Below are 23,770 nucleotides of genomic sequence, written 5' to 3'. Positions count from 1 at the left end.
CGCAGTGGGGTAGCACGATCACCTCACAGCAAGAAGGTTACTCGTTCGAGCTTCGGTTGAGTCAGTTGGCATTTCTGTGTGTTTGCTTTAGATTGCTTTAGTTCTATTGTTTTGTATTATTTTTCTTTGTATATTCTGCTAAACAGATCCACCACTTTTGATGCTCATAAATATGCATAGAAGTCCTCTTGCTGCTGGTATTAGGAGGTTTGCTGAAGGTCCAGCTGTTGTGCAGCGAGGGGTACCGTGCCAAAACCCAGCTGATTTACAATCTGGACCACCTCTTGTGGTCTGAGAGTGTGGGTATTGGAACAACTCCAAGTCAACCAGGAGTTAAAGGGTTAGTTCACCTAAAAATGAAAATTCACAGTTAATTTACTCTCCCTCAGGCCATTGAAGATGCAGATTTTATTTTATTTTTTTAAGTCAGTAGAACATTAAAGCAGATTTTAGCTGAATTCGTGGTTCTTACTCATTTGTATAATTCAAGTTAATGGTAACCCTTTCTTGAGAATAAAAACACATACAAACAAGTCCAAATCAATCCCTGTGGCTAATGAAGCAAAAGTGAAGCAAATATTTGTAGTTTTATTGATGTGCAGTTCATTGCTCAGTAGTTTCATCTTTTCACCGCTGCCAGTCAAACTCAATCCTTCATCTTAAAACCTCACCATTTTTCAAAGCCTGTAGATTGTACTAAGTTCTTTAAAAACATATATACGAGACACCGATTACTAAGAGATGATGCAAAACAGGAAGTAAAACTGCCAGATGTCAGATTAGGTTAAATGCTTCAGCTACACAACATACACACACTACATTTCCCACAATGCCCCTCTTCTCTCAGGGCTGATAAAGTTCTGGTTATTTAACAATTTTGTCAATGACAGTATCTTGCCCGTTGACTTCCACTGATAGCCTGATTTAGAAACCTGATTTTCATCAGAATGAAAAACTGAAATCATTTCTGTGGCATGACGGTATTATTATGGAAAAAAAAAAACTGAAATATCTGTCAACATATCCCAGATTGGCCAGTTGGCATTTCTGTGTGGACTTTGCATGTTTGTGTGGGTGTGGGTTTCCTCCAGTTGCACTGGTTTCCCCCACAGTCCAAACACATGCGCTATAGGGGAATTGATGAACTAAATTGACCATAGTGTATGAGTGTGTATGGGTGTTTCCCAGTACTGGATTGAGACTAAAGGGCTTCTGCTGCTTAAAACATATGTTGGAATAGCTGGTGTTTCCCCTATAAATATGGGAATAAGCAGAAGAAAAATGAATGATGAATGGTTTATTAATATATTTGACATTTTACCACAGGATTGAGGCCTGCGTGGTATTATCATGTGATCAAACATGATAAATCAAGGGAGGAAAAAAGAGGAAGTGGGTTTTTCCTTGTCAGAACTGGTTTTCACATACAACACCACACATCGACGCCAACACACAGACCAGACCATCAACTCTAATGCTTAATTCACATACAAGTCCATAAACAGAGATATATATCTTGAGTATTTACATCTCCACTTACAGAAGAGCAACTTGAGCAGAATTGTTGTATTATCTGAGTTTGAGAAAGTGATTTTGAGGAAGTGTTCAGAGTTTCAGGCTGATTTTCTGAAGAAATGAAGTTTGCGCTGAGGGTTTGTGTGTTTCTGCTGATGGGTAAGTGCTCGAAGATCTCTGTGAAGGCTTTATTATTGTACAGTATGGGGGATTTAGTGAGTGTGTTTGAGTAAAGCAGTGTTGTGTTGTGTTTGTGTGCTTCAGCGAGAGCTTCAGTGTGTGCTGATATTACAGCAGCAGAAGGAGGAGAAGCTGTTTTTAACTGTCCTTATTATGAAGGATATGAAAATTCTAAGAAACATGTCTATAAAGAACCTTACAAAACTAATAGCCCTATACTGCAGGCTGATGGAGGAAAGTCAGTGTCTAATGGCAGATTCACACTAAAGGACGATCCTCAAGCGAGATTATTTACCGTCACCATCAGAGATCTGCAGATGAATGATGCTGGATTGTATGGATGTGCTCCTGGATTGGAAGATACCAGATTAGTCCAACTAAATGTGGTAAAAGGTAGCTGATTTCTGCAGGGTGGGCCATTTATATGGATACACCTTAATAAAATGGGAACTGTTGGTGATATTAACGTCCTGTTTGTGGCACATTAGTATATGTGAGGGGGCAAACTTTTCAAGATGGGTGGTGGCCATTTTGAAGTCGGCCATCTTGGACACAACTTTTGTTTTTTCAAAAGAAAGAGGGTCATGTGACAAAACAAACTTACTGGGAATTTCACAAGAAAAGCAATGGTGTGCTTGATTTTAACGTAACTATTCTTTCAGGAGTTGTTTACAAGTTTCTGACCACTTATAAAGTGTGTTCAATGTGCTGCCCATTGTGTTGGATTGTCAATGCAACCCTCTTCTCCCACTCTTCACACACTGACAGCAACACCACAGGAGAAATACCAGCACAGGCTTCCAGTATCTGTAGTTTCAGGTGCTGCACATCTGGTATCTTCACACCATAGACAATAAAGATAGTGGGGCCATTCTTTATCAATGGAAACCTCAAGGCCACTGGATATTTGACATTGCTCCATGATGATGTGTTTTCCTCTTTATGCACTGAAGCTGGCACGTTCCCTGAGTTTTTCAGCAAGATGATGCACCACCACATTATGGGTGTCAGGTACGAGCATTCCTAGATGAACAGTTTCCTGGAAAGTGGATTGGTCGTCGTGGGCCAGTTGAATGGCCCCCAAGCTCTCCCGATCTGACACCCTTAGATTTTTATCTTTGAGGTCATCTGAAGGCAATTGCCTATGGTGTGAAGATACAAGATGTGCAGCACCTGAAACTACAGATACTGGAAGCCTGTGCTGACATTTCTCCTGCGGTGTTGCTGTCAGTGTGTGAAGAGTGGGAGAAGAGGGCTGCATTGAAAATCCAACAGAATGAAACTTGTACAGTAAATAACTCATGAAAGAATAAAGCCATATAAATACCATTGTTTTTCTTGTGAAATTTCCAATAAGTTTGATGTGTCACATGACCCTCTTCCTATTAAAAAAACATAAGTTGGATCCAAGATGGCCGACTTAAAAATGACCACCATGGTCACCACCCATCTTAAAAAGTTTGCCCCCTCACATATACTAATGTGCCACAAACAGGACGTTAATATCACCAACCATTCCCATTTTATTAAGGTGTATCAATATAAATGTCCCACCCTGTAATACTATAATACCTTTCTGCATTACTGTCATGTGTGTTGTTGTTGTTATTATTTTTGATATGGACCGTTATTTATCATCGGTGAGTGGAGAAGGATTAAATAAGCATTTGCTTTCAGACATGTTTGAGTTAAAATAGTTTTGTATTGAGTTGTATATTTGCTTCGCTTAACAGTTGTATTTTTATAATTACTTTTTTTCACGTTTGAAATAAAGTCTAAACTCTATTTTTTTCAAGCTGTAGTTAGTAATTGGTTTATAAATGTATTAATTTAATCTAAATAGTGTGACTTTATTTTTCAGCTCCAAAGAGACCAAAACCTGACCAGATCTCCACATCCACCATTCATTCAGGTACCTGAAAATCATTATTGTGCATCCACTTATTTATTTGTACTGTCAAGTTGGCACATAACATTAGTTTTTACCCCCAAACGTCTTTAAAGTTACATTTTGAGTGCGAGTTATCAAAGGTTCAATAACTGGTACAATTTGTTGGTGAAGCGTTTATCATCACACTTCTGTAACTTCGTCAGTCTGGAGAGTTAATCATGATCTGCTTCTTTCAGTTGATGATCTTTCAGTTCATCAAGGCTCTGGGAGAACAAGGACTGTGATCGCAGTGGCTTGTGGAGGATTATTCATCATCATCATCATACTACTTATAATGCAAGTGAAATAAGAAGCATAAACACAACTGACTATCACACTAATGCATAATGATATCTTAATAATGACTATTGTTTGCTTTTTTGACAGTCGACTGAAAAGGATGAACAGAAGATCTGCAGTAAACGAGTATGAGGTGAGATGATTAAAGAAACACTTAATAAAATCAGAAAAATAATAAAATGAGCCTTTATTTTCCTTTATTTACTCAATTTGTTTTCCTGTAGAATGATGGTGTCAGTGCAAACACATATGCAGGTCTTGACCTCCGCTCCAGATCTTCTGACCTGTACAACACACTCACTGTAAGTGAAGAATTAAACTCTACACATGTACAAGAGTTTGTTTATCCATAAGTCAGGCAATAAATAATGTGTTTTCCTCATAGACTGTCCATCCCAGCAATTCAGTTCACCAGTCGAGCTCTTCTGAATATGAGAATATGTCAGCAAATGGGAGATCAGCAGTGGATCTACATTAGTCAACAGAGACTACACAACCTCTAGAAGACATTTCGCCAACAGTACACAAAATGCTTTCTGATAAATGTGTTTCTCTTGTCTTATTTCTCTTATAGACATGCTCAGGTGAAATTCCCCAATATTTTTCATAGCTTTTGCTAATGAAATTAATGTATTATTATGTGTGAACTGGCTGTGTGAAATGTAAAACATTCATTCCTTTCCTTGTCGGCTTAGTCCCTTTATTAATCTGGTGTTGCCACAGTGGAATGAACTGCCAACTTATTCGGCAAGTTTTAATACAGCGGATGCCCTTCCAGCCGCAACCCATCTCTGGGAAAGATTTGTAAAACAGTGTAAATATAAAACAAGTTTTTCTCTGTAAACCTAAAATGACTGCCTATTTTTTATACATCAGTCAAACCTACTAAGATATTGAGTTAAACTTAACTGATGAACTTATTAAAATAAGTTAGAGTAGCATGAAAACATTTGTCGACATGATTTTTTGTCATATTCTTTAAAATGCAAGGGTATATCGGACATATATGAACTCTTATGAACTTACACTGAAATTGTTCTTTGTCTTACAATGTACTTATTGTGTAAATATATTTTACATTGTACTTATAATTGATACAACCCTGCGTATAATTAAATCTGTAATCAATTACACTGATCAATCAATTTCACCTAAACCCACCCTTAAACCTGATCCATATCCCACTTCAAGAGAACCACAAGTGTTCTGCAATACATAATGAACACAATATGTACATTATAAATGCCAAAAATGTTGCCTGGAATAGAGAGAACAGCAAGAGTTCAACGAAGCCAGAAAAATAAAACGCCTGAGCAACAGATCTTATTATAGCCCCTTTCACACATACAGACCTTTCCGGAAAATTGCCGGCAATTTTCCGGAAAGGTTGTATGTGTGAACAGGTCCTTTTTGAAAATACCGGTAAATTCGTTCTGGCTATTTTCCGGAAAGAGAAGTTGTAACATTACCGGTAATTTGCCGGAATGCTGCGCTGTGTGAATGCAGAAGGAAGATTGCCGTAATAAGCGCGTGCACTTCTAGAACGTGCTGACGTGAGACACCTGCTTTAGCCAATCACAACAGTCAGACGCATTTACGTCCGCGCGGTTTGTGAGGATAAAAGCCTTTGAATATTTTTCCAGACACATTTAGCTGCTAGAAGTTAGTCAGATCACGTTTATATGTTCTTCTTAATGCCGACTGTGTAAATAATCATCGATGAGATGCTTATGATAAGCCGTTGTTTGTTTACGTTCGTGTGCCTGCACACGCACATATTATGAACATCTCGACATGCGAAAGTGATCCTGAGAAAGTTGTTCACAATATTGATCATCCACAGAGTTTGTAATTTAGTCAAATGTTTACAAACACAAGCGCAGCCGTTTAAAGCTCATTTGTGGTGAATGATGTCAGAATTTACCGGTATTTTGGAATGGATGTGTGAATGCTCTTTTCCGGAAAAATTCCGTAACGTCCTCGCCTGTGTGAACAGCGCTTTTTTCAATATACCGGTAAAGTCTTTCCGGAAATTTTCCAGATATTTACCGGTATCACTGTGTGAAAGGGGCTTTTATCTCTTCTTTGACCGGGTGACCAAAACCCAAATCTGAGACCTTCAGGCTGACCTGACCAATCAGCAGGTTAGAGCTTCCCCGATGTCTGGCCAACAGCCGACTGTCAGTTTGGTGTGTCCCAGCCCTTGATCCCGGCTCACGCTGTGTGGTTTCAGCCATGATTTGGTCATCTGAGACAAATTTTGTGAATCCTAAAAAATTCTTATAACCCTAGTCTTAAATCTGTGGTTCTTGTTTGTTAATTTGGCATGTTCATTAGCAGCTGAAACCTGGCTGTTGTGATCAAATTCACCCTCTGATACCTTCTTCTAAAATATTCAGACTCTTCCCTTCAGTGTGAATCTTTTACGGCGAGTGTTAAACCAAGAACCAAATGGAGCGCAGAACCAATGCGATAACTTCAAAACGTCATGGGTAGATCTGTGATCAGACAGATATCATTTGACAATGAAGAGCTCAGTTTTGCTTTCTCACTTCCTCCACAGCCATTATAGGGGAAACTTGAATGATATCTATATTTACCTTTTCAACTGTGCAGAATCAAACAAGGGCCTCTGTAAGTAGCTTAAATATGATGATGAATATTTCATAGATGCAATTCACTCCATTTAATCACTCCATCCTTGTTTTTAAGTTCCACTTTAGTTAATTGACTAGCCCTAACCAACAGCAAATTGGCTATGTTTGTCAAATGCTCAATCAAGCAACTGCTTTCTATTGTTCATTATTAAGTAAAATACACCCAATGATAAACGCATAATGAGAATCTCTACAGACAGATTTAAAATGTCTCTCACCTGAAGTTTGATAACGTCATGTTGACTTGTTAAGACTCTTCAACTGTAGGCTGTGAAGTTTCATTTCCTCCTGTTGAAATACAAGGTGTTGGCCACATAAAGACCCCAACACTGCTTCTTCCTGGTCATTTCTAGTGCTGTCGCTGCTCATGAATGTTGGTGGAACAGGTAAGGGAGTAAACTTTTTTCTTATGATATATCATTAAATCTGCCGGGATCTTTGATGAAACTGTTGCATGTTGCACAGCTCTATCTGGGAAGTCCTTTACTGGTTGGAATCTAGTGATCGTTTGCACTAAAATTCTGATGGCAGGCAAGCTTCTGTAAATACTCTTAATATTAGTATTGATATCTGTACTTTGTGAATGATCTGAACAGTGTTTTTAAAGTCAAGTCAAGTGCATTAAAATAGTTATGTAGGTTGAGGTTGAAATTGGACATCCTTCATGTTTTTATCATTGACAAACCGCTTTTCAGTGTTATTGTTTCTGAAAGGAAAGGATTTAAGTCTGCATGATGGCTTTTCCTGAAGCTGAAGTTAACTGTAGCTATTAACTGTAATCTTCTCAACTGTAAAAACAATTATTGAAAAGTATTTAGGGCGAGGCGGGGGCGCAGTAGGTAGTGCTGTCGCCTCACAGCAAGAAGGTCGCTGGTTCGAACCTCGGGTCAGTTGGCGTTTCTGTGTGGAGTTTGCATGTTCTCCCTGCGTTCGCGTTGGTTTCCTCCGGGTGCTCCGGTTTCCCCCACAGTCCAAAGACATGTGGTACAGGTGATTTGGGTGGGCTAAATTGTCCGTAGTGTATGAGTCTGTGTGTGAATGTGTGTGTGGATGTTTCCCAGGCATTGGTTGTGGCTGGAAGGGCATCCGCTGCGTAAAAACTTGCTGGATAAGTTGGCGGGTCATTCCGCTGTGGCGATTATATATTAATAAAGGGACTAAACCGACAACAAAATGAATGAATGAATGAAAAGTATTTAAAAACTTTGAGTATGTAAAGCTCTGATACACTGACTAAATGCAGTTGTGGTTTGTTTGTTCGTAAGAGACGAAGTTACTGACCTCCAAGCTTGTGGCCTTCAGATTAGCTCAAGGATAGTGTGGAGAGCTTTCGATATATGCTTGTATGGCCGAGCAGATGCATCAAGCCTTACATCACCAAGTGCAATACAAAGCGTGGTATGCAGTGAGGTAAAGCAAGCCAGTAACTAATGCAATTGAGATGGGTTCTTTGGCGTGACCTGAAAATTCTTGCCTGACATCAGTAAAGTGTAAGGGCCAGGCCGCACCAAGCCCTGATAGTTTGTAGGTTAGGCTTGTTGGTTCGGTGTTTTCAACACATTGGCTCTCATCTGGTTAATATCTGAGCTCATTGGCCAGATTCAGCTTGTTGGATCGGTATCAGAAGAGAGTGCTCCAATTGTTTTTCCAGCAATGAATCAGAGTGTGAGTGTGATGTAGCGAGTAAACAATTCAAGAAGGATCACAAAGAGGCTGGCTGTAATTCCACTACATTTCTCAAATGTTTGCAAACGGTACGGATTATTAGACTATCAGATATATTTACAGGAGCGAATCCCTCTGTGGTGAGAGACAATAATTGTGATAATCATACTGAACGCTGCTTTGTCTGTGTGCATAGGAAGTTTGCAGAATGAGAAAACAGACACTGCCTGTTGTAGACACATCCTCTTGCACAGGTGCAGAACGTGGCTCTCGCTTCACTCTGCTTTTGTTCTTTTCCTGTGTTCATGTGTAGCTTTTTGGTCCCGACGTGATCCAACAGAAGATGACAACACAGTTGGGTTTTATTGGTGCTAGTTGTTTTATCATCGGTTAGGTCTATCCCGGCCTTAAGGTTAAGTGCGGGACAGCAAACTCCATAAATACATGGATGAGGAATTTGGTGCAGAGGAGCTGGATTGGCCTACACAAAGTCCTGAATTCCTTTGAGTTGAATGAGACTGTCAGACCTGACAAATGTGCTTGAATAAAAACAATCATGAACTCTAAAACTTTCTGGAAAGCCTTCTGAGAAGACCTGAAGCTGTTAGATGGGTGTCAGACTCCATGTTAATTGTAAAATTATATTATTGTAAAATATTACTTCCTGCAGATCAAGCTTGGGGTGTCATTATAGTTCATCTGCATGTAATGGCTGATGTCCCAAAACTAATACAGTGTAGGTCAACCAGATTGACCAGTCTTAAGGCTTGTGCACACCAGGACGCTTTTTGCTCATGTTTTCTGTCAACGTTTAACACCTCGTGACTAAATACAGTGTGCCAATATGATCATTCATACCAACGCGCAAAACGCCAAGCACAAAAGCGTCATTTTTAAAGAAACGCCTTATGCACGATTTTTTGTTTTGACGCACAGTGTCAAAGCCTTCTCCTCCAATCAGATTGGCACTTTTGTTCATGTGTATGAAGCTGCTGAAGTTAATGTAAGCAGCACTTGGAGACGCTGGAGCTGCTGCTTGATCCAGCCATGCATGTTCGAATCGCCAGTAACTTTAACAACAATCGTGTCAACTTTCTGCCTTCTTTCTCTGTGTTACAAGCGGGTGTCAGAAGCTTAAATTCGTGTAGCGCCATCTAAAGTCAAGGAGTGATTTTGCTTACTCTTCAGCCTGACGGCAGTGAAAAATCGATTGAGTTTGAATCTGGAAAAACGTCTCAAATTGCTGACGATAAACGAAAACGAAAAGCGTTCCGGTGTGCACGAGCCTTTAGGCTTTCTAAACCATGCCCGTCTTTGTTTATAAACTTAATTTACGTTCATTATGTGCTACTTTTAGAGTGTTTTATCATGTCCCTACTGGAAAAAAACTGCTTAAACCAGCCTAAGCTGGTTGGCTAGTTTTAGCTGGTCAACCAGGCTAGTTTTAAAGTGGTTTTGGCCACTTCCAGGCTGGTTTCCAGCCATTTCCAGCCTGGTCTTAGCTTGTCAGGCTGGGAGATTACTAGCTTAAACCAGCTTACAGCCTAGATAGGCTGGGGGCCCAGCCAAAACCAGCTATGTCCAGCTTAGACCAGACTGGTCAAGCTGGAAATTAGCCTGGAAGTGGACAAAACCCATCTAAATCCAGCCTGGACAACCAGCTAAAACCAGCCAACCAGCTTAAGGTGGTTTATGCTTTTTTTTTTTTTTTTTTTTTTTTTTTTGCAGCAGGGGTATATTGCACAAAGAACGAGTTATGGCAATGTATTCTCTGTCAGCATCTGTTTTTCTCATTACTGTTTGTACTGAACAGGAAAACAAAGATGAGAGCATTATCTAGCTTAACCACATAGCGTTTCTAAAATAGTCGCAGTGAGTGTAGCTAAACCTCAACAAAAAGCAGCACCAGGACTAACAGGTACCAAATAATGCTTTCTACATTTTTATTCTGCCCTGAACAATTATAAATAAACACAAGTTTAAAACTATGTTCAAAGAAGCCTGTGTGTGTGTGTGTTGTAGGTGTTGCTATGGTGATGTTGATCAGAATGGCTCCTCTTCCTCTGATCTTCCTGTTTGCTGTTCACAGTGAGTCACTGCAACAGTTCAAAGAGAGACTGTATGCTGCATTTAATGCACAATTCATCACTATGAGCTCTGTGTTTCAGTGGTTTCTAGTGCTGATTGGGCTGTGAATTACAACCCCTTACACATCTGTGCACTAAAAGACTCATCAGTGATAATGAGCTGCACTTATAAATACCCTACTGGACATCAGATCAGGAAAGTGTTCTGGAACAAAGACCTTGCAAAACATCGAGAAGAGCTTGCAGATCTATCTGAGGACCCTGAATACAGTCAGAGGCTTCAGTATCTGGGAGATAAACAGCAGAACTGCACCGTCAGACTGAGTCATGTGACAAAGAAAGATGAACGCGAGTATTACTTCAGAATCATTACTGATAGAACTGACGGAAAATGGACTGGTAAACCAGGAGTGCGTCTCAATGTCACAGGTGACTTTCCTGAGGTTTCTCTCTTCTTGAATAATAATCAGTGTATGAGAGCAGCACTAGATATAATGTGTGTGTTGAGTTCAGATCTTCAGCTGGAGTCTCCTGAGAGAGTGACAGAGGGAGATTCAGTCCGTCTGACATGTAAAAGCAGCTGTAAACTGACTGACACACCAACATTCATCTGGTACAGAAACTCACACACATTGACTGAAGGAACTATTGGAAACAAACTCATCCTTGATCCAGTGACAAGAGAAGATTTAGGCAGATATAGATGTGCTGTAGATGGACACACACTCACATCACCTGATGTCTATCTCAATGTCAAGTGTGAGTACAGATTTATTGATCATTAGTGTTCAGTTCTCTAGATCCTGTTTGAACTCATTTAAATATTTGGTTTTGTATATTTTAGATCCACCCAGGAATGTCTCAGTGTCCATCAGTGGATCTGGTGTAATAATGGAGGGAGATTCAGTGTCTCTGAGCTGCAGCACTGACTCAAACCCTCCTGCAGAAATCAACTGGTTGAAAGGAACAAAACATGTTAAACATGGAAGAAACTTCCGCATCTCAAAGATCAGCTCTGATGACAGTGGAGAGTACAAGTGTAGCGCCTTCAGTGAAAGTGGAGATAAATACTCTGATCCTGTGACTTTAGATGTCCAGTGTGAGTTTATGATCATCTGTACACTTTTTTTTCTGCAACCTTTTGTTATTTCAATCAGTTTTTAACATCTATACTTAATGGTACATTTGGTCTATTTTAGACCCCCAGGAGCATCTTAATCACTGAAATGTTGTCTGTAATGCCACATTTATTGCTAACTATATCAACATTCTTCTGTCCTAGATCCTCCAAAGAGCGTCTCAGTGTCCATCAGTGGATCTGCTGTAATAGTGGAGGGAGATTCAGTGACTCTGAGCTGCAGCAGTGACTCAAACCCTCCTGCACAGAACTTCAGCTGGTTTAAAGGAGAAACATCTGGAAGATCTGGAGGAATCTTCAACATCCCAAAGATCAGCTCTGATGACAGTGGAGAATACAAGTGTATAGCCACAAATGTGCATGGATGGAAATACTCTAATCCTGTGACTTTAGATGTGCAGTGTGAGTTTAAGAGGATGTGTACATTGTTTATGGTCTGTATTTTTTCTTTGCATTGTTTGCAATATCTATAAATGTAAATTTTAGACCCCCCCAGGAACGTCTCAGTGTCTATAAATGGATCAGCTGTAATAATGTCTGGAGATTCAGTGAGTCTGATGTGCATCAGTGACTCAAACCCTCCCGCTCTGAGCTTCAGCTGGTTTAAGGAGAATCAAAGCTCAGCTGTTGGATCTGGACAGAGTTTCAGTGCAGTACAGAGTGGACGCTTCTACTGTGAGGCTCACAATCCACATGGAGCTCAGAGATCAGACGCCGTCACTGTCACTGTTAAAGGTAAAGCAGCTCATTTACTTACTCCTACAGTGAACATTTTCTGATGTTTTACTCTTTCGTCTGCTGTAGGACATTCGCTGATGTTATACGCATCTATTGGAGTGGGTTGTGGAGCTGCAGTTGTCATTATGATGGTGCTGATTTGGTGAGATGTGTTCAGCATTAACTGTAGTCTAGTTGTCATGAAAACACTACCATAAATGTTGATTTTGTAGTAAGATTTTATTTTTGGAAATAATACAAGAATAACAACATGCTCTATACTGGTAATTAACATATTCACTGTATTTAAAGCATGAGCAGGATGAGGAAGAGACATAATACAGAGCAGTCTCAGGTGAGAGAATCTGTAATTAGTAGTTTATTGATCAGGGAAGCTTAGTCATAAATAATAATATCTATATAATTCTGAAATGTTCATAAGCACTGGTTTTTGTGTATGATGTATTTTTCTTCATTGCCAAAGATGAATGAGTCCAGACCTCATCATGACACAAGCAATTATTACTGCGATAATTCGACTGACTCTGAGTATGCAAATATAAGTGTAAGTTATTTTTTTATATAGTTTTAAACCACTGATGTGCACTTTATCAGTTATTAGTTATGTGTGTTTTTCTTTCATACTGAAGATGAAGACTTTTAAACCTCATCATGACACATGTACAGACTCTGATGATGATTTCACTGACCCTGTGTATGGAAACATAATGGTAAGTTATATTTCGTTTTCCACTGTTAGTGAAGTTGATATCTACACTGCAAAAATGCTTTTTGTCTTGTTTCTTGTCCAGATATCTAAACACTCTTAAATCAAGCAGAAATTTCTAGACAAGCTAAACAAATTGTCTTGTTTTAAGATATAATATGCCAAAATTAAGTGAGTTTTTCCTTAAAACAAGTTAAATAATCTGCCAATGGGGTTAGCAAAATAATCTTAGGTCAAAAGGAAAAACAAGATTATGTTGCTTACGCCATTGGCAGATTATTTTGCTTGTTTTAAGGAAAACCTCATTAAATATTGGCATATTATTTCTGAAAACAAGACAAAATATTTTGTTTGTCTAGAAAATGCTTCTTAATATAAGAATTTTAAATATTTGGACTAGAAGGAAGACAAAAAATCTAAATAAGAAATGCATTTTTGCAGTGTAATTATTAGTTATTTTCATCTTTAATTACACTAATGAATCAGTCCAGACCTCAACATTACAGATGCAAAGCTTGAGACGCTGTTGACTGACCCGGCATATGAAAATAATAGCATTATAATTATTGTACTTTGGACGCCGATTTGGTTATCATCATAGAAATGGTCAATTTGTGGTCAATTAATAATGCTTTAGTTTGAATAATATAGTTGTTGTCTTAGGTAAGGATGTTAATAATTATCTTTGCAATTGTTTTATATTGTTGTGGACTGATAAAATTATTCTCATGTTTATTCTCCGTTATGACAGTATGGGTGCTGATGCAGCTGCCGGTGTAGTTTTCTGTACTGTTGTAATCCTACAATAACTGGCCACTTTATTAGGTACACCTTATTAGTACCGGGTTCTAGTAGCATTCAGAAATGCCTTAATCCTTCATGGCAGAGATTCAACAAGGTGATGGAAATATTCCTCAGAGATTTTGCTCCATATTGTCATGATAGCATCACACAGTTGCTGCAGATTTGCCGAGTGCACATCCATGATGCCAATTTCCACCACATCCCAAAGGTGCTCTATTGGATTAAGCTCTGGTGACTGTGGAGGCCATTTGTGTACAGTAAACTCATTGTCATGTTCACCAGCCTGAGATGATTCATGTTTTATGACATGGTGCGTTATCCTGCTGGAAGTAGCCATCAGAAGATAAAGACACTGTGCTCATAAAGAGATGGACATGGTCAGCAGCAATACTCAGGTCGGCTGTGGCGTTGATGCTCAATTGGTACTAATTGACCTAAAGTGTGCCAAAAAATATCCCCCACACCTCCACCACAAGCCTGAACCACTGATACAAGGCAGGGTGGATCCATGCTTTCATGTTGTTGGCACCAAGTTCTGACCGTAAATCTGAATGGAGACTCATCAGAGCAGCAACGTTTCTCCAATCTTCTATTGTCCAGTTTTGGTGAGTCTGTGTGAATTGTAGCCTCAGTTTCCTGTTATAAGCTGACAGGAGCGGCACCCGGTGTGCTCTTCTGCTGCTGTAGCCCATCCGCCTCAAGGTTGGACGTGTTGTGTGTTCAGAGATGCTCTTCTGCAGACCTCGATTGTAGCAAGTGCTTATTTGAGTTACTGTTGCCTTTGTATCAGCATGAACCAGTCTGGCCATTCTCCTCTGACCTCTGGCAACAACAAGGCATTTGCATCAACATATGTGCCACTCACTGGATATTTCCTCTTTGTCGGACCATTCTCTATAAACCCTAGACATGGTTGTGCATGAAAATCCCAGTAGATCAGCAGTTTCTGAAATACTCAGAGCAGCCCGTCTGGAAGCAACAACCATGCCACATTCAGAGTCACTTAAATCCCCTTTCTTCCCCATTCTGATGCTCACTTTGAACTGCAGCAGATCGTCTTCGCCATGTCTACATGCCTAAATGCATTGAGTTACTGCCATCTGATTGGCTGATTATAAATTTGAGTTAATGAGCAGTTGGACAGGTGTACCTAATAAAGTGGCCAGTGGTGTATAGTTGTTGCTTAGATTGATCAGTGGTTGAAGGAAGTCTGGAATAACTGCAGTGTGTTCATGTGATGCTGGTGTTGGAAATGCATCACTGAGTAATGGAACACTCTCTTTTTTTATTGTTTTGGAAATAGGCACATTTTGCAGCCCTCCTAGAGTTAAACAGTCGAGTTTTTCTATTGTTGAATCAATTCAGATGAGCACTTTAGCTTAGCTTAGCATAGATTGTTTGGATTAGCATCTCTGTCAAAAATGACCACTCAGTGATGTTCCTGTTTAATTAAAACTTTGCTTTGAATGTTCTCTGAATATGAATGCTCTCTTTTTCTTATATAGAGTTTGAGTTTGAATTGTTTATTATGAATAAGTTTTGTTGTAATGATATTGATGATGGGGTTTTATTTTGTCCGAGTGTTTAATGCTGTTATGTTGTCCTTTTCTCTCTCTCTGCAGATCTCTGAATATTCTCCTTATTAGCAGGAATGTCGTTCACTTGTTGAATGAAGCAGCAGATGTAAAACAGCAGAGAGTCAGGCTTTTCCCCAGACAACATGTGGTTTAACTGTTTAAGTCTGTCGTGTCTTTGTAAATACATTAACATTAGTGTGTGAAACAGCACATGTGGAGTGCCATTTATCCGGTTTTACCTCTTTCTAATTTTTCTTGTTTTTATTAGTCAGGAAGAGAGGTGACATAATTGTTCTCAATTTCATATTTCTTTTGTTATTTGAATTCTTTCAGATACATCTTGTTAAGTCATTTTAGCCTCTCCATCTTTTCATGATTTGGTTTGAAAATCTGTAATTATTTGCTGTATAATTTCTGGTGTTTTAATAAAATTATGAAAATGTATTTCTGGTATTTGGTTTCTTTTTCTTATACAGAGGGCTGGATAAGACAATATCAATGTCATTAACATTATACCCACCCTAAATAGCCTATCTCAAATGTTTGTTTGCTTATCATAAATTGCAAAGCATTAACTGTAATGTTATTGTTCTGCATTTTAGTACTTAATCATTGATAAACAGCAGTATGTTCAGAGATTGGTACATATGTGCTTCGTACAAAACTGATTCTCTACACTAATTATGCTGATTAATTGTGTATAAAAACACTGTGAGCCTGTCCTAGAGAAGATATTATACATATCTGGTTTGTCTGCGCCACCTGCTGGTCACCTTGTTTCAATGCAATATAATTGTCTTTATTCTAAAATGATTAAAAAAATCTAAATAGTCATAAAAACAATCCACATGACTAATAAATTATACTGATATGAATCCCTACTATCAGAATCTGTCAAGCAAACTCGTTGACTTAATTTATTGGTGCATTTTCTCTTAAAATATATTCCTCTCAGAGCGGCGTGGTCACATGACTCCCGGGAGCGGTTGTCATCATCTCCCAAAGGCGCCATTTTTAAACGGAACGTCAATATTATCGTTGTTTTGTTTATACTTCTAAGATTGTGAACGTCCCTGCTGAAAAATCCAGCTTAAACCAGCCTAGGCTGGTTGGCTGGTTTTAGCTGGTTGACCAGCCTGGTTTTAGAGGGGTTTTGGCCATTTCCAGGCTGATTTCCAGCCATTTCCAGCCTGGTCTTAGCTGGACAGGCTGGAAAATGACCAGTCAAATCCAGCTAAAACCAGCTTGACCAGCCTGGTTTAAGCTGGATATAGCTGGTTTTGGCTGGACTCCCAGCATAGCTAGGCTGGTCAAGCTGGTTTTAGCTGGTCATCTCCCAGCCTGACCAGCTAAGACCAGGCTGGAAATGGCTGGAAACCAGCCTGAAAGTGGCCAAAACCCCTCTAAAACCAGCCTGGTCAACCAGCTAAAACCAGCCAACCAGCCTAGGCTGGTTGAAGCTGGATTTTTCAGCAGGGGTGTCAGTTCCCTGGCTCCAAAGGTCGTAAATAAACCAGTGATCGTGTTTAGGAGTTCAGCCATCCCTGCTGAAAAATCCAGCTTAAACCAGCCTAGGCTGGTTGGCTGGTTTTAGCTGGTCAACCAGGCTGGTTTTAGAGGGGTTTTGGCCACTTCCAGGCTGGTTTCCAGCCATTTCCAGCCTGGTCTAAGCTGGTCAGGCTGGGAGATGACCAGCTAAAACCAGCTTGACCAGCCTTGCAGATTGGGAGCCCAGCCAAAACCAGCTATGTCCAGCTTAAACCAGACTGGTCAAGCTGGTTATAGTTGGATTTAGCTGGTCATTTTCCAGCCTGACCAGCTAAGAGCTCTTTGGTGCACTTTTGCGAGAACTTTTTTTACCGGAACTAATAAGGTAAGTTTCATAATAAAAGTCCGTCAGTATGAAGCACACAATTTCAAAATAAAATCCACTGTAATACATTCGAGCACCATTCAAACCTATTACGTTCCCTTACAAAATAAATTTTAAAATAGGTCATTTACAAGCGCAGAACCAATGCGATAACTTTAAGACATCATGGGTAAAACTGTGATCAGGCAAATATCTATAGCTTGACAATGATGAGCTCAGGCAGTTTTGTTTTCTCACCTCATCCACAGCCATTACAGAGGAAACTTGATCTATATTTACCTTTTCAACAGAAGAGAAACAAACAAGGGCCTCTGTAAGAATAAAGAAGCCTAAATATGATGACTGTTTCATGAATGCAACTCTTATATTTAATCACTCCATCTTTGTTTTTAGGTTCCAGTTTATTTAATTACCAATTTGCTCTTGGTTAGGCTAGTCAATGTTTGTCAAATGCTCAATCAAGCTTTCTATTGTTCATTATTATTAAGTAAAAATACACCCAATGATAAACGCATAATGAGAATCTCTACAGATTTAAAAATGTCTTACCTGAAGTTTGATAACGTCATGTTGGCCTGTTAAGACTCTTCAGCTTTAGGCTGTGAAGTTTCATTTCCTCCTGTTGAAATACAAGGTGTTGGCCACATTAAGACCCCAACACTGCTTCTTCCTGGTCATTTCTAGTGTGGTCGATGCTCATGAATGTTGGTGAAACAGGTAAGGGGCTGTTTTTAACCTTTCTCTTATGGTATAGCATTAAATCTGCTGGGATGTTTGCTGAAACTATTGGATGTTGCACAGCTCTACCTGGAAATATGTCCACTAGCAAGTACTTTACTGGTTAGAAACTAGTGATAGTGATAGTTTGCACCAAAATTCTGATGGCGGGCAAGCTTGTGTAAATACCCTTAATATTAGTTGAATGATGTAAAAAAAATAATAATAATAAAGTCAAGTAAAGTGCAGTAAAATAACTAATAATTATGAAGGTTGAAGTTGAAATTGGACATCTTTTGAGTTTTTATTGTTGACAAACCAGCTTGTCAGAGTCATCGTTCTGCAAGGAGAAGATTGAGGCCGACATGATGGTTATGGAAAGCTCCAGTACAGTGAATAAATGCAGTTGTGGTTAAAAGTCGCTTTGTCCATTGGTAAGAGATGAAGTTACAGACCTCCAGACTTGTAAACTTCAGATGAGCTCAAGGATAGTGTGGAGAGCTTCTGATATATGCTTGTATGGCCGAGCAGATGCATCAAGCCTTACATTAACTAGTGCAATACAAAGTGTGGTATGCAGTGAGGTAAAGCATGTTCGCAGTTGAGACATGTTCTGTGGAGTGACCAGAAAGTTCTTGCCTGACTGCATTGTGCCAAATGTAAGGGCCAAGACACACCAAGCCCTGATGGTTAGCCATTGGGCCTTGTAGGTTAGGCTAGTTGGTTTGGTGTTTTGGTCACACTTTACAATAAGGTTCATTAGTTAATGTTAATTAATGCATTTACTAACATGAACAGTGAACAATACATTTGCTACCGAATTTATTCATGTTAGTTAATGAAAATACAGTTGTTCATTGTTAGTTCATGTTAACTCATGGTGCATTAATGTTAACAAGCATGGACTTGGATGTTAATAATGCATTAGTAAATGTTCACTTATGATTAATAAATGCTGTACAAGTGTTGTTCATGATTAGCTCATGTTGGTAAATGCGTTAACTAATGAACCTTATTGTAAAGTGTTACCAAAATAAAAAAGCTGAACAATCACATGTACATCAGTGTTCAGTGTTAGACATTGTAAATCATGCAAATCTTTGTTTATAAACTAAATGAACTTTTGTTTTCTGCTACTTTTATTAAGTGGAGGTTTTGTATCTGAGTGTTTATCGTGTGTTTAAGACAAAGAATGAGATGTGGCAATTATTTCTCTTTCAGCCTCTGTTTTTCTGCCACTCTTTGTACTGAACAGGAAGACGGAGATGAGAGCATTATCTACAGCCACACAGTGCTTGTAAAATAGTCACAGTGAGTGTAGCTAAACCTCAACAAAAAGCAGCATCTGGACTGACAGGGACCTAATAGTGATATCTTCATGTGTATTCTGCCCTATGCAATTAGAAATGAAAACAAGTTTAAAATAATGATTAATGACAACTCAAAAATAAGACAATATGTGTGTGTGTTGTAGGTGTTGCTATGGTGATGTTGATCAGAATGGCTCCTCTTCCTCTGATCTTCCTGTTTGCTGTTCACAGTGAGTCACTGCAACAGTTCAAAGAGAGACTGTATGCTGCATTTAATGCACAATTCATCACTATGAGCTCTGTGTTTCAGTGGTTTCTGGTGCTGATTGGGCTGTGAATTACAATCCTTCACACATCTGTGCACTAAAAGACTCATCAGTGATAATGAGCTGCACTTTTAAATACCCTACTGGACATCAGATCAGGAAAGTGTTCTGGACCAAAAACCTTGCAAAACATCGAGAAGAGCTTGCAGATCTGTCTGTGGACCCTGAATACAGTCAGAGGCTTCAGTATCTGGGAGATAAACAGCAGAACTGCACCATCAGACTGAGTCATGTGACAAAGAAAGATGAACACAAGTATTATTTCAGATTCACTACTGATAAAACAAGAGGAAAAGGGACTGGTAATACAGGAGTGCGTCTCTCTGTCACAGGTGACTCTCCTGAGGTTTCTCTCTTCTTGTGGTCATTATGTAGAATAATAATCAGTGTATGAGAGCAGCACTAGATATAATGTGTGTGTTGTGTTCAGATCTTCAGCTGGAGTCTCCTGAGAGAGTGACAGAGGGAGAATCAGTCCGTCTGACATGTAGAAGCAGCTGTAATCTGACTGACACACCAACATTCATCTGGTACAGAAACTCAGAGAGATTGACTGAAGGAACTATTGGAGACAAACTCATCCTCAATCCAGTCAGAAGAGAAGATTTAGGCAGATATAGATGTGCTGTAGATGGACTCACATCACCTGAGGTCTATCTCAATGTCACCTGTGAGTGCAGATTCATTGATTTTTAGTGTTTAGTTCTCTACTGGAGATTCTGTTTGATTAAAGATTTGGTTTTGTTCATTTTAGATCCTCCAAAGAGCGTTTCAGTGTCCATCAGTGGATCTGCTGTAATAATGTCTGGAGATTCAGTGACTCTGAGCTGCAGCAGCGACTCAAACCCTCCTGCACAAATCTTCTGGTATAAAGGAATAGAATATGTTGAATATGGAGGAATCTTCAACATCTCCAAGATCAGCTCTGATGACAGTGGAGAATACAAGTGTAGAGCCTTCAGTGAAAGTGGAGATAAATACTCTGATCCTGTGACTTTAGATGTCCAGTGTGAGTTTATGATCATTTCTACAGTTCATTGTTTTAAAAAAGCCTAATAAATAATAATTATAATATTAATCTATAATAAATTGTAAATTTGGTCTTTTTTTAGACCCCCCCAGAAACATCTCAGTGTCTATAAGTGGATCTGCTGTAATAATGTCTGGAGATTCAGTGAGTCTGGTGTGCATCAGTGACTCAAACCCTCCTGCTCTGAACTTCAGCTGGTTTAAGGAGAATCAAAGCTCAGCTGTTGGATCTGGACAGAGTTTCAGTGCAGTACAGAGTGGACGCTTCTACTGTGAGGCTCACAATCCACATGGAGCTCAGAGATCAGACGCCGTCACTGTCACTGTTAAAGGTAAAGCAGCTTATTTACTTACTCATAAAGTGAACATGTGCTGATGTTTTACTCTTTCGTCTGCTGTAGGACATTCGCTAATATTATACGCATCTATTGGAGTGGGTTGTGGAGCTGCAGTTGTCATTATGATGGTTCTGATTTGGTGAGATGTGTTCAGCATTAACTGTAGTCTAGTTGTCATGAAAACACTACCATAAATGTTGATTTTTTTAGTAAGATTTTATTATTGGAAATAATACAAGAACAACAACATACTCTATACTGGTATTTAACATATTCACTGTATTTAAAGCATGAGCAGGATGAAGAAGAGACATAATACAGAGCAGTCTCAGGTGAGAGAATCTGTAATTAGTAGTTTATTGATCAGGGAAGCTTAGTCATAAATATTAATATCTATATAATTCTGAATTGTTCATAAGCACTGGTTTTTGTGTGTGATGTATTTTTCTTCATTGCCAAAGATGAATGAGTCCAGACCTCATCATGACACAAGCAATTATTACTGCGATAATTCGACTGACTCTGAGTATGCAAATATAAGTGTAAGTTATTTTTTTATATAGTTTTAAACCACTGATGTGCACTTTATCAGTTATTAGTTATGTGTGTTTTTCTTTCATACTGAAGATGAAGACTTTTAAACCTCATCATGACACATGTACAGACTCTGATGATGATTTCACTGACCCTGTGTATGGAAACATAATGGTAAGTTATATTTCGTTTTCCACTATTAGTGAAGTTGATATCTACACTGCAAAAATGCTTTTTGTCTTGTTTCTTGTCCAGATATCTAAACACTCTTAAATCAAGCAGAAATTTCTAGACAAGCTAAACAAACTGTCTTGTTTTAAGATATAATATGCCAAAATTAAGTGAGTTTTTCCTTAAAACAAGTTAAATAATCTGCCAATGGGGTTAGCAAAATAATCTTAGGTCAAAAGGAAAAACAAGATTTTGTTGCTGACCCCATTTGCAGATTATTTTGCTTGTTTTAAGGAAAACCTCATTAAATATTGGCATATTATTTCTGAAAACAAGAAAGAATTTTTAAATATTTGGACTGGAAACAAGAAAAAAAATCTAAATAAGAAAAGCATTTTTGCAGTGTAATTATTAGTTATTTTCCACCTTTAATTAGACTAATGAATCAGTCCAGACCTCAACTTTACAGATGCAAAGCTTGAGACGCTGTTGACTGACCCGGCATATGAAAATAATAGCATTATAATTATTGTACTTTGGACGCCGATTTGGTTATCATCATAGAAATGGTCAATTTGTGGTTAATTCTGTGGTTAACCCGGTGTGGTCTTCTGCTGCTGTAGCCCATCCGCCTCAAGGTTGGACGTGTTGTGTGTTCAGAGATGCTCTTCTGCAGACCTCGATTGTAACGAGTGCTTATTTGAGTTACTGTTGCCTTTGTATCAGCATGAACCAGTCTGGCCATTCTCCTCTGACCTTTGGCATCAACAAGGCATTTGCGCCCACAGAACTGCCGCTCACTGGATATATTCTCTTTTTCAGACCATTCACTGTAAACCCTAGAGATGGTTGTGCGTAAAAATCCCAGTAGATCAGCAGTTTCTGAAATACTCAGAGCAGCTCGTCTTGCAGAAACAACCATGCCACGTGTAAAGTCACCCAAATCCCCTTTCTTCCCCATTCTGATGCTCACTTTGAACTGCAGCAGATCGTCTTGACCATGTGTACATGCCTAAATGCATTGAGCTGCCCATGTGATTGGCTGATTAGACATTTGAGCTGTTGGACAGGTGTACCTAATAAAGTGGCCGGTGGGTGTATAGTTGTTGCTTAGATTGGTCGGTGGTTGAATGAAGTGTGGAAAAACTACAGTGTGTTCATGTGGTGCTGGTGTTGGAAATGCATCCCTGAGTAATGGCATTTTACAACTCTCCTAGAGTTAAACAGTCGAGTTTTTCCATTTTTAAATCAATTCAGATGATCTCTGGGTCTGGTGGGAGCACTTTAGCTTAGCTTAGCATAGGTTGCTTGAATTAAAAGTCTCAGTAATGTTCCTACTTAGTTAAAGCTTAGCTTTGTGAATGCTCTGAATGTGAATGCTCTTTATTTCTACAGAGTTTGAATTATTATGAATAAGTTTTGTTGTAATGATATTGATGATGGGGTTTTATTTTGTCCGAGTGTTTATTGTTGTTATGCTGTCCTTTTCTCTCTCTCTCTGCAGATCTCTGAATATTCTTCTTATTAGCAGGAGTGTCGTTCACTTGTTATATGAAGCAGCAGATGTAAAACAGCAGAAAGTCAGGCTTTTCCCCAGACAACATGTGGTTTAACTGTTTAAGTCTGTCGTGTCTTTGTAAATACATTAACATTAGTGTGTGAAACAGCACAAGTGGAGTGTCAGATTTATCTGGTTTTACCACTTTCTAACTTTGCTTCTGTTTTTATTAGTCAGGTTGAGGTCAGATAATTGTGTTTACTCTCATATTTCTTTTGTTATTTGAATTATTTCAGATGCATCTTGTTAAGTCATTTTGGCCTCTCCATCTTTTCATGATATGGTTTGAAAATCTGTAATTATTTGCTTTATAATTTCTGGTATTTTAATAAAATATTATATAAAGTATTTCTGGTGTTTGGTTTCTTTTTTTTATTCAGAGGACTGATTAACTTTATATCCACCCCAAATATCTCAAAAGTTTGTTTGCTTATTATAATTTGCAAAGCTGTAATTGTAATGTTGCTAATGTTTTTCTGTATTTCAGTACTAATCATTAATAAACAGCAGTATATTCAGAGATTGGTAGGACATATAGGCTACGCACAAAACGTGTAGATTCTCTACACTAATTATGCTGATTAATTGTGTATTAAAACATGGTGAGCCTGTCCTAG

At 38.8% G+C, this 23,770-nt stretch overlaps 3 protein-coding genes across 6 annotated transcripts; all 3 read left to right on the top strand.

The window, feature by feature from the left end:
* The first annotated feature begins 1,394 nt into the window (after window positions 1-1,394).
* LOC147837581 (uncharacterized) lies at window positions 1,395-5,054 on the top strand. Of its 3 annotated transcripts, none has more exons than XM_087238319.1 (7): window positions 1,395-1,674; window positions 1,920-2,088; window positions 3,557-3,607; window positions 3,823-3,922; window positions 4,013-4,058; window positions 4,150-4,227; window positions 4,311-5,054. In XM_087238319.1, exons 2-7 carry the CDS (start codon window positions 2,013-2,015, stop codon window positions 4,401-4,403), a joined length of 444 nt encoding a protein of 147 aa, XP_087094445.1. In that variant the 5' UTR covers window positions 1,395-1,674; window positions 1,920-2,012; the 3' UTR covers window positions 4,404-5,054. The 3 variants fall into 3 exon arrangements, with proteins under 3 accessions (XP_087094445.1, XP_087094444.1, XP_087094446.1); XM_087238318.1 differs by having other exon boundaries at window positions 1,780-2,088; XM_087238320.1 differs by lacking the exon at window positions 1,920-2,088.
* Window positions 5,055-6,820: 1,766 nt separating this feature from the next.
* On the top strand, window positions 6,821-15,741 carry LOC103909463 (B-cell receptor CD22-like). 2 transcript variants are annotated; one of them, XM_087238041.1, is made up of 13 exons: window positions 7,520-8,859; window positions 10,061-10,165; window positions 10,270-10,335; window positions 10,416-10,763; window positions 10,848-11,093; window positions 11,179-11,433; window positions 11,617-11,874; window positions 11,959-12,207; window positions 12,277-12,352; window positions 12,502-12,544; window positions 12,674-12,754; window positions 12,840-12,920; window positions 15,343-15,741. In XM_087238041.1, exons 3-13 carry the CDS (start codon window positions 10,278-10,280, stop codon window positions 15,364-15,366), a joined length of 1,719 nt encoding a protein of 572 aa, XP_087094167.1. In that variant the 5' UTR covers window positions 7,520-8,859; window positions 10,061-10,165; window positions 10,270-10,277; the 3' UTR covers window positions 15,367-15,741. The 2 variants fall into 2 exon arrangements, with proteins under 2 accessions (XP_087094166.1, XP_087094167.1); XM_087238040.1 differs by lacking the exons at window positions 7,520-8,859; window positions 10,061-10,165 and adding an exon at window positions 6,821-6,968.
* LOC110439930 (B-cell receptor CD22-like) lies at window positions 15,343-23,501 on the top strand. The gene is made up of 12 exons (XM_087238073.1): window positions 15,343-16,366; window positions 16,774-17,887; window positions 19,362-19,427; window positions 19,508-19,855; window positions 19,954-20,193; window positions 20,278-20,532; window positions 20,636-20,884; window positions 20,954-21,029; window positions 21,180-21,222; window positions 21,352-21,432; window positions 21,518-21,598; window positions 23,100-23,501. The coding sequence occupies exons 2-12, from the start codon at window positions 17,863-17,865 to the stop codon at window positions 23,121-23,123; spliced, it is 1,488 nt and encodes a 495-aa protein (XP_087094199.1). The 5' UTR covers window positions 15,343-16,366; window positions 16,774-17,862; the 3' UTR covers window positions 23,124-23,501.
* The last annotated feature ends 269 nt before the right edge of the window (window positions 23,502-23,770 follow it).

This window comes from Danio rerio, chromosome 1 (assembly GCF_052040795.2).
Source record: "Danio rerio strain M-AB ecotype USA chromosome 1, GRCz13ab, whole genome shotgun sequence".
In the NCBI taxonomy this organism is placed as follows: Eukaryota; Metazoa; Chordata; class Actinopteri; order Cypriniformes; family Danionidae; genus Danio; species Danio rerio.
This window is presented reverse-complemented; position numbering and strand designations above follow the sequence as displayed.

Coding starts and splice junctions, on each gene's coding strand:
- LOC147837581 (XM_087238318.1), top strand. CDS start 1,635: ATGAAGTTTGCGCTGAGGGTTTGTGTGTTTCTGCTGATGG. Junction 3,608..3,822: donor CACATCCACCATTCATTCAG/GTACCTGAAAAT, acceptor TGCTTCTTTCAG/TTGATGATCTTTCAGTTCAT. Junction 4,228..4,310: donor ACCTGTACAACACACTCACT/GTAAGTGAAGAA, acceptor TTTTCCTCATAG/ACTGTCCATCCCAGCAATTC.
- LOC110439930 (XM_087238073.1), top strand. CDS start 17,863: ATGCTCATGAATGTTGGTGAAACAG. Junction 20,885..20,953: donor CGTCACTGTCACTGTTAAAG/GTAAAGCAGCTT, acceptor CGTCTGCTGTAG/GACATTCGCTAATATTATAC. Junction 21,030..21,179: donor ATTATGATGGTTCTGATTTG/GTGAGATGTGTT, acceptor CTGTATTTAAAG/CATGAGCAGGATGAAGAAGA.
- LOC103909463 (XM_087238040.1), top strand. Junction 12,353..12,501: donor ATTATGATGGTGCTGATTTG/GTGAGATGTGTT, acceptor CTGTATTTAAAG/CATGAGCAGGATGAGGAAGA. Junction 12,545..12,673: donor ATAATACAGAGCAGTCTCAG/GTGAGAGAATCT, acceptor TCATTGCCAAAG/ATGAATGAGTCCAGACCTCA.